This window comes from Raphanus sativus, chromosome 7 (assembly GCF_000801105.2).
Source record: "Raphanus sativus cultivar WK10039 chromosome 7, ASM80110v3, whole genome shotgun sequence".
Taxonomy (NCBI): domain Eukaryota; kingdom Viridiplantae; phylum Streptophyta; class Magnoliopsida; order Brassicales; family Brassicaceae; genus Raphanus; species Raphanus sativus.
In genome coordinates, this window is record NC_079517.1 from 15,555,924 (window position 1) to 15,565,969 (window position 10,046).

The 10,046-nt window shown below is 34.9% G+C and overlaps 2 protein-coding genes across 2 annotated transcripts; both read right to left on the reverse strand.

The window, feature by feature from the left end:
• Nucleotides 1-412: 412 nt before the first annotated feature.
• On the reverse strand, nucleotides 413-6,513 carry LOC130498039 (uncharacterized). The gene is made up of 10 exons (XM_056991378.1): nucleotides 6,243-6,513; nucleotides 6,078-6,146; nucleotides 5,905-5,976; nucleotides 5,252-5,410; nucleotides 4,715-5,153; nucleotides 3,689-4,632; nucleotides 3,002-3,602; nucleotides 2,263-2,918; nucleotides 1,081-2,157; nucleotides 413-999 (listed from the first exon to the last, which is right to left on the reverse strand). Exons 1-10 carry the CDS (start codon nucleotides 6,511-6,513, stop codon nucleotides 413-415), a joined length of 4,875 nt encoding a protein of 1,624 aa, XP_056847358.1.
• Nucleotides 6,514-7,340: 827 nt separating this feature from the next.
• LOC130498040 (uncharacterized) lies at nucleotides 7,341-9,661 on the reverse strand. The gene is made up of 10 exons (XM_056991379.1): nucleotides 9,515-9,661; nucleotides 9,169-9,433; nucleotides 8,982-9,078; nucleotides 8,786-8,904; nucleotides 8,621-8,705; nucleotides 8,411-8,540; nucleotides 8,090-8,283; nucleotides 7,880-8,003; nucleotides 7,595-7,810; nucleotides 7,341-7,502 (listed from the first exon to the last, which is right to left on the reverse strand). The coding sequence occupies exons 1-10, from the start codon at nucleotides 9,659-9,661 to the stop codon at nucleotides 7,341-7,343; spliced, it is 1,539 nt and encodes a 512-aa protein (XP_056847359.1).
• Nucleotides 9,662-10,046: the final 385 nt, after the last annotated feature.

Here is a 10,046-nt window from a genome sequence, read left to right on the forward strand (position 1 = left end):
ACATATCATTTGAAAGGCAGTTTCAAGGTTAGTAATTTGATGATGACGCTTATTTTCTTATTGTGGTAGGTTGATAGACAAAGTTATTTCTTTTATTTTAACTTGATATCCCGATTCATAAATAGTCGAGCTTTCGTTTGGATGATTGTGTTATCACCTACTAAATTATAGTTAAAGAAGTTTAAAATAATAAAAAAACAATTGAAACTGTTTGTTTATTGTTCTGCAAAACACAAAAATAAGTAGAAGAGCAAGTTTAGTTTTGATGGTGAATCGAGAAAAATACAATATGCATGTCTTGTTTGCAAAGCTCTGCATCCTGCATTCGCAAATAAGTAAACAAAATTACTAATCTATGTATATTTATATCATAAAATAGATAGATGACAACTGAAAAGATAAATTTACCTAGTCACTGATATTTGTCCAGGTTATCGAAAACCTCTTTGAAGACAACATTTGTAGTTTTCTTTTGAGGTTTACCATCTTTGTCGAGAGCCAGAATTTTAAGTCCTTTTTTAGAAGTGACCCTAGACACAGCCACATAGAGTTGTCCGTGTGAAAACACAGGTCTTGGTAAATAAATACCAACCTCTGATAGGGATTGTCCTTGGCTTTTGTTTATTGTAATAGCAAAAGCCACTGCCAGCGGCAACTGCCTTCTGCGCATCTTAAAAGGAAGTCGAGTATCTGATGGTTCGATCAACAATCTAGGAATGTAGACTAATTTTCCAACCTTTTCTCCAGTTATGATCCTAGCTTGAATCATAAAGTCCATGAGTTGAGTTATCTGTAGTCTCGTGCCGTTCATTAACCCATTATGTGGCTGAATGTTTCGCAGAACCATGACTGGACAACCAATCTTCAGTCTAAGACTATGATTCGGTAAACCAGAGACCTTAATAGTGTTAAGAAAATCAGCTCCTAATGCTTCATTGTTGACTGAACCCTTATCTCTTGGGTCTATACTATCAGCACTGTAGTAAATCTTCTCCTCACCTGAAATTGAAACTCAATCATTACTACTTTATTTATTTTACATAAACAAATGCAAAAATAATACTTAAAATAAATATTTACCATCCAGCCGATCCAGCATGTAGTCATTAATAATATTGACATCTTCATTAGTCGGACATAAGATAGCTCTCTCTTGAAAAAACTTTGCCTCTTTCTTTTCATGTAGAGAAGCAGTATCGCCATAAACGGCTGTGCTGATTGCTTCTATCGGATCTTTGGAGTCTGAAATAAGAAATTCTGATGGAATATCTATCTCCGCTTCACCATCATTAGGCTCTGAAAGTTTACCATCCCCAATTTTTAATATCCAATCCGAAAAATTCCTAAGATCCGCAGCATCTTCTGGTGACAAACCATCTGATAACAAACGCATGTTCTTGGTGAGCTTCAAAACTTTGCAGTGCTCCCAAAGATATGACTTATTCAGAGAAGCTAAGACGATCTCAGCCCTACCAGCTCTATTTATAACAGGAAGAACCTGCCTAAAGTCACCCCCAAAGACAATTACCTTTCCACCAAAAGGCTGTCTCGCATGCTTCCCAACTATATCAGAAAAGGTCCTATCCAACGCTTCAAAACAATGTTTCCCCATCATCGGCGCTTCGTCCCATATAATGAGTGATGATTCTCTGATCAAATTAGCTTGATCACTTCCAGGCTCTATAGTACACGATGAAAACTCGTCTGGATTTAATGGAATACCAAATCTTGAATGAGCAGTCCTACCACCAGGTAGTAATAAAGAAGCAATGCCACTTGATGCGCAGTTTATCACAATATCTCCTCGACATCTAATAGCCGCAGAAAGTAACTTCCAAAGAAAAGTTTTCCCAGTTCCACCAAATCCATAAAGAAAAAACATTCCACCGTTCCTTTCGTCCACAGCAGCAAGGATCTGATCATAAATTTCCTTTTGCTCATCTGTCATTTTCGGAATATCTCTGTCAAGAGTCTCTTGCAATGTTTCTCGAGAATAACTTCGCTCATCCACTATCAAGACATTAAAATCCTGAGCACTTGTCTTTGGCAGTTTTGGCTTTGTAGTTAATCTTGGTAGAGAAGTACCATTACGTCTCAAGATCTTCTCAATCTCTAGTAAAGCATACTTCTTTTTCTCATCGTTGGTCAAGCATAATCCTATACAAATAAAATTGTACATATAAGATAGAATATTAGACAAAAATCTAATGTATTGAAATTGTAGGAAGTAATATAAAGATGAATCGCAAATGATTTTCATACCTGGCCTATTCAAATATTTTCTTCTGTTATGCTCTATATCTTCTGACAAAAACTGCCAAGTGCTTTCCCATACGACCTCTGGCAGAGACAAAGTGTTACTCATAAGCATAATAACAAACAACTCTCGTAGATCACTTGCAGAGCATTCGTAGCTTCTCCTCACAAGATCATCAATGTACTCCTGATCATCATCTAATAATCCACGAGCAAAACATGCATCTTTGTATTCAGGATAGAGAACTCCGTTAAAGGTCTTAAAGTCATCATAACTGGTAGGACCCCTCACAATGTTCAGCAAAATGCGCAAGAAATAAGCGGCTTCTTGTTTCCGCGGAGCATAATTTATTCTTCCTAAACAGAAACCTCTTTTCCGCTTCTTCCACTTCTTAGTCTTTTTGTCAAAGATATAGAAGATAGGAATCTGAGAATAAAGCAGTGTTCTTGCAAACTCATCGATCTTATTCAACTCGAACCATGCCAAGAACATAGTCTTTTCAATCAACTTACGACTAACCACTGCTTTCAGCTTGTCCTTTCCTTTAAAAGTGATCACTTGTTTTCCTGGCAGATGGAAAATAAGCTTCTCTACAGCAGTTGATCGATAGTGAATAGGAAATTTGAAGATTCGCCAAGCCCCTTCACAAGATGACACATATCTGCAAAACAGAAAAAAACTATTAGATAAAAAAGCAGAGATCACATCGAACAGACACAAAACGCACTGTAGCTGATTACATACCTGCAATCGAAAAAGTCCTTCAGTTCATTTCTTTTCTTTTCCATCTTTTCCACAGTAATCTCTTCATTGCCCAACTCATTAGCAACAATGTGATCTGGCGGTTCCACAGCAATAGTGACACGATCTTGTCCCTTATTAATGTACTTGAATAAGTACTTGATAGATCCAGCTTGGTTGCACCACTCCACATTAATGTGAGCTCGGAAACGTAGAGATAATCTCTTGTTATATGGAATAACAAACCGATTGTCACATTTTACTCCATTCTTCAGAACAAAGTTATCTGACTGTTCTCGCCTCCTATAAACCGGAAATCCTTCTTTATTAATAGTGGTCTGCTTAGCAAATTGCTTAGGAAATGACTTAGTGCACAACCCATTCTCCATACATGGAGAATTCATATTGGCAGGACCACAAGGACCGTGAATCATCATATCCTTAACAACTTCATAAAGCTCGGGTTCTTTCAATTTATCAGGAATCTCTGCAGAAATGATGTTGTCGATGTCATCGGTTGTAGGAAACTTGTGCTCGGGATTCATCCATAAGAGAATGTGTGCGTGTGGTAGACCACGTTTTTGGAACTCGACCGTGTACATCGCTGTTAGGAAAAAAACAGTAATTAGAATACAACAAATGCGAATAAAAATCATAGGAAGCTAAAATATAACTCAACTATTAACTTACATGCAACAGTCTTTCCAAGCAGGTGTTTTTTGGTTAAACCATCCATGAGTGAATCAAGTTTCATCTTGAAGACTCTACAAACAATGTCTGATCTATCTTCAGCTTTTAGCTTCCGAGACTTAACATATCTTGTGATCTCTGGCCATTTCGGATTACAAGTGAAAGTGATGAAAAGATCTGGAAATCCAAAATGCTTGCATACAGTCATAGCATCCAAGTAAAGATTCTTCATATATCTAGGACTCCCTGTGAACGATGCTGGCAACACGAACTCTGATCCTTGATCACTCATATCGACCTTTCCTGCATTCTCAGACTCTTTGATAGAATCATAACTATCGGATCGCAAAGTAGGCTGATTAAACCTCAGATAGCGTAGGCGATTAGACTCTATAGTAGTGTACGCATCCACCAAGAACTGCTGAAATAGTCTCCTCGAATGCAACAGATAATGAGACTCATTCTTACGTTCATGAAGGCGAAAAGCAAAGTACTGACGCATACTGATATTAGGCTTCTTCTGTTTCTTTGTAGCTTTTGTTACACCTTTCTTGATACCAAGTCTGAATCCATCTTCTCCATAAGTAAATAAGAGAGGATACTGAAGGGCAAGATAAGAAGCATGTATCTCATTTATTCGCTGTAGATGACCTGATTTCCGTTGTAGAACAATATCCCTCGGGTCCATATCTAAAGAAAAATCTCCTGGAATGAGAGCAGCAACTTCAGAAGCTGTAGGGGTATCATATGTCCTCCCATCCTTAGATCGATTACTTACAATCCTCATATGAAACGAATCTTCTGGTTGTATTTTAAATCGATCTCTGGCTGTTCTAAACTGCTTAACATATGGATTCACTTCATCCAACATCTTCATCAGCTTCTCAATAATATCTTTCCTCAGATTATCCTTCTTATTGGTCTGTAACCCCTGTCTACCAGAGCTGCAAAAAATAATAAAATAGTTAAATTTAATATATTTAAAACTCTTTTCATGTAAGATACGTTATATGACAGATTTATTACCTCAAACATTTAGCTCTGTTCTCAACTTCATTTTCTGTGTCAGCTATGTAAAGCTGTCCGAACTTCGCTCGGTTGTCACTATTGGGAGCTAAACTGCCCATAAGATGATAATTTTCACCTTGTAGAACTAACATCGGTGGTCCTTTTCCCTTTTTAACAGATCTCTCTACTTTCCCACCAAGTGAAGTAAATGAAAAGATCATGTTATAAGGTCTCATATTCTTCTGGAAATGCTTGCTTTCTGAATCATCACCTTCAATCAACTGTTTTAGAACACTTGGTGGTTCTTTTAGTAAAGGCAACTGCACTTGTCCTTGCATACAACATAAGGAAAATGTAGGATTCTTAGCATTCCGTCGTTTGTTCAAACGTTCTCCATACCACATCATAGCACCACAGTGTGAACATGTGTAAATTGGATCACCCTCATCAGTATACTCTGTATTTACAAAAAGAAATGAAACATTAGACACATATTTGTAAAAAAAATCATAATATTATAAAATATAGTTATAAATAATTTGTAAAAGACAATACCATCTTTGTTTAGCTCTGCTGTAGCTGCTGTAGACGTAGGTTTATCACGTAAACCATGTTTTGAAAATGGACAATTTACGTCATCAGTTTCAGATTCTGAATCAGTAGTATCTAGAGAGCTACAATCAAATTCAAGGTCACCAGTTTCATCAACAATTCCTGCAAAACAATTTAAAATTATATGAATTTATTATTTTAAAGGTCTGATAAAAAAACGACTTAATAAAAATGTGAAAAGAAACCTCCAAAGTCGGTATCTGGAAAAAGTGGAGGAGATGGTGATTGTTGACTTTCAGAATCCAAAGAAAACTGAATATTTGTAATATCTTTCAAAATTTTTGATGTCACTTTTCTTTGACGCTTTTGAGGCAGCTTCTTAAATGAGTTCTCATTTGTTTTATGCAGGATAGATGCTAAAGCATGAAGAGCATGTAGATGATTACTGTCAAGGTCGTAATGAAACAAAAACAGGTAATAGCAAACTTACATTTTGGAGCTGTTTTACTATTTTTCTGTCTTGCTACACTCGGGAGTTGTTTTGCATTTGTTTGTCGGGCTGGAGAAATATCTAGAGAAAAAAAATTGTTTTAGAATCTTAAATAATATTAAAATAATTTAAAGCCTGCAAGCATTGAACATTTCAGATACATTACTTTTGTTGTTTTGTTTTCTCTGCTCAAATGAGAGACCAATTGAGAATGGCTTATGTGGCTGCAGGACTTGAGCTAACAAAAGAGAATAAAAGGAAGGTGTTAATCTTTTCAATGGCTGAAATCAAGGCATTGCCAGTATCAAAACAAAGCAACAGGTAATTTTCATGACTTACATGTCTTAAACGTCAAACAACTGCTCTGTTTTGGTGAGTCTGAAGTTTCGTTAGAGAAACTATCAAGACCTGTTGCAAAAATCCCGAGAATCACTTCCATGTTATATATAATCTATTACTTATTTATTTAGTTGAATAGTAAATTGGCTGGTATGATGCACTTACCAAGTAAACATCTCCGTTTATTTCTTGGTGTCTGGGGTGATAACATGCTGATTTGCTGATATAAGGAATGTGTATTCGGTGGAACATTCCTTCCTTCAATACTCTCAAACATCCTGTAATAGACTGATCGCAATGGAATGTCTTGATTTGTGATAGAATTTGTACAGAACTCTCCTGCATTGCTGAATGTTCGCTTATCCTTTTGTGTTTCTGGAGTGATGTTGTTCTCAGTTCGATCTCCACTGTGATAATCTGTTTTTTTCCTCTTCATAATGCTTCCTCAAGTTTTTTTTTCTTAATCCACAGTAATGTAGTCGATAGAATATGGAGGAGGCAGTATTAATTTTCCTTATTGTGAAAATCGTAATTGTATTTTCAATTACCTAATAAGTAGGAATGTAGTTATTAGTTGACACTCTAGATATAGGAAGTAAATATATCTGTTAATATTCTGGAAAACAGAATTTATTTCATTGATCTACTTTCTCTTACACAAGTTTTCATGAAAATATTGCTTTTATATATAGATAACAATTAGTTGTTTTATAATATTTGAGATTAGGGTAATATTCATGTTCGAGCATCCATTTTAGTTTTATAAAATTTCCTGTTTTTCAAAAACAGGTGGAAGAACTGTGAAGAAGTGAGGGTTAAGCTTCATCTTCCGCAAGAAGATTACTAAGGAGCATTAGGTATGTCAAGACTAAACTTAACTCGTGCTATATAGCTATAAACTGCTAGGACTGAAAGGAGAACTTTGATTGTTATAGGAACCCAAACATCTTGGTTAGTGATGTTGTAGTTATATGTTTTTAAAAGATTAGATATAGCCTGTTTATTAAAAAAAACGGTTCCTGATTAGTATTAGAATTTTAAAATAAAGTAAACTAAATATTATAATATGAAACAATAAACTATAAACTTAATTTTTATCTAAGCAATAATAAAAATCAAACTGAAGTCATCTTATTCAAATCGATGAAATAAACCAGCGAATAGGTAAACAAATTATTGTTTCTGAATAAAGCAATGCAAAAACCAAGATTAGAAAAACAGAAAAACCCAACATAAAATAGAAAACACTCTTCTCATGCGATGTTACTCTTCCTTTTCCTTTTCCTTTTCCACTTTGATGGAGGTGCGCAACTTTTTAGAAGTGGAAGTTTTGTCTTGTAGATCAGCATCGTCATCTCTGCGTTTTCCAAAAGGTGTTTTGCATTCTTCTGAATCATTATGGCTGTTTCCTTCCAGCATGAGCACCTATTATGTGCAAAGTATACAGTCATCAAAACTATAACATAAAAAACTTTAATATATAACAATGTATGTATAAAATTAGATAATGAACTCACATCACCAGTAGACATGGTAGAAGATGATGTACCAATCATTGAGTTTGGCTCGGATTGAGATTCCACTTTAAGAATGTGATCTCCAGACCAGACCTCAAGAACTTTAAATGTTTCTGCCCCATCCCTCACATTGTCAGAGCGAACAGATATGCCAAAACAAAAAGATTTTCCTACTAAAGCTCTGATAGATTCTGGTAGGAGTTCTGGATCTTCAATCTAATACAATTCTAAAATTAGTGTTTAAGAATAATAAATGAAATAATTCCGAGCAGAATCAACTAATACCTCATCATAGGAGCCATCCCACAGATCGACAGCTTCCTGTCCAACAATTGTATTAGCAACAGTGTTCAGCAACATCAACTTGCATGTTTCTGTGTCATCCCTAACAATCAAATGGAGCTTGAACCTATGAAATTTAAAGAAATAAAGTTAATTATGAAAATATGTGTCATAATTAAATAAAGAATGATATACTTGCAACAGTGCTCTTACACAGGTATCACTTCAGTAATTTTAACTTTGCAGTGCTCACAGAACCAAAGTTGTTTGTCATCATGTTTTGAAATTGAAGTAACATTGTTACCAATTTTTATAGCACGATGTTTGCAACCCTTGTGCCCGAAATAGAACCATGCCCAATCAGTATCAACAGCTTCAATTGAACAAATTATTTTGCAGTTCTCCACCTAGGAACATATGATCAGGTTTATAGGTTAAGCTTTTCTTGGTATGTATAAAATAGAAAAAAAGTTTACTGCCACTTAACCAAATAATTAACTTTACTAAATAAAAACTGTACTGTATGAATATAACCTGATTTGAAACAAAGAGTTCCGAAATGGTCTTGATCTCAAGGTCGTTCCAGTCATCTTCTTTCAAAACGATTTCCCTCTTACCAGCTTTATTCTCAATAACAGCAAGAGGAAGCTCGTCTTGCTCAATCCTATACATATATGTAGAAAACAACCAATGTATAAGCAACTATAGATATAAGATTTAATAAATATGTTTATTAAATCTTACTTCTCTTTGAACTGTAATGCTTCCTCCATAGTTGGATCAAAATAAACAATGGATGCATCAAAAGCATTTGTGATTTGCACCTCACCTATTAAAATAAAATTTCTGTAAAAACTGATTTTGGAAAAAATAGAATATAATAATATGAAAACGCATTTAAAATAATACCTCTGTAAAAACTGATTTTAGCAAACCTGATCAAACAGATCAGTGGTTCCTCACGTTCAAGATAAGCCTCCAATTGCTCTGCATATTTCCCCCATAAACAACATGCAAGGTCCTTACCACTAAAAAGGAATAGCTATTAGCGCAAGAAAAAGGAAAAAATGTGAACTGAAACCTAAAACACAATAACAAAACTTACTTTTCATCAACCAAACGAAATTGAACTTTCTTCCGGTCCTGTCCTTTCACCTGGACGATTTGAACTGGTTGAAGGCTTACAATTTTCCCCATAACATCTATAAGAAAATAAAAATTAATATACAGAACAACATTAAATACCAGAAACTGAAATATAGTTATATGAAACATTGACATATAGGTATTACCAATAAGCAAGTGGGTCTTTAAGGTTCCATCGATGATGTCCGCATATCTAGCAAGAGATAGGAAGATGCTATCCTGAACGATGTCAGAATTCGTTATCACAGTTTCGTCACTGATTGTCATCTTGTATGGATGGGTTGTTGGCCGATACTGGCCTGACGCTTGTGAGACGCTAAACGTTGTGAGAACACGCCATTTTCCTAGAGGTAGCTTTCGCTGGACGCTCAAAACGTTATTCCTTTTGCACGTAGCACTTATCTTTTCACCCTACAAAATAAGCACAAAATAATGTAAGCAATGCATATCATTCAACAATAAAGTAATGATTAATTGCATTATGAAACTTACACTGTCATCGGTCAGAACCATTTGAAGAGTCTCACCACCAAAACCAGTGTTTTGCATCCACGAATGTAGCAATTTTACTTGACATCGCCACTTAGTCTTAAATGGTTTCAAGTCTTTGATGGGGGTGAGACTTGCGTTGTTAGACATGTTTTGTATTTTTTTAGCTTGGAACTCGAATGTTGTTATTCAACATATAACAAAGGTTATATATAGCTACATAGGTGATCTACCAAAGAGAATAAAATCTAAACTAATTATTATAAAACTTGATGAGCACGTCCGGTAGGTAAGGAATATAGTTAATATTAGAAGATTTTTTAAAGATTTTTATGGTAACAATATTGATTTCTTTAATTAGACATGTTTAATTGTATCGATATTTAGGGTAGATTACACGCAATCAAACCTATATTACCGTGATTGGGAAGTATTTTCATAAATATGATAAATGTGAGACCTTAGATATAGGAGATTTTTATGGTAAGTATATAAGATATTTAAAGATCTAAAGAATATGTAGTTGATTTGTTTA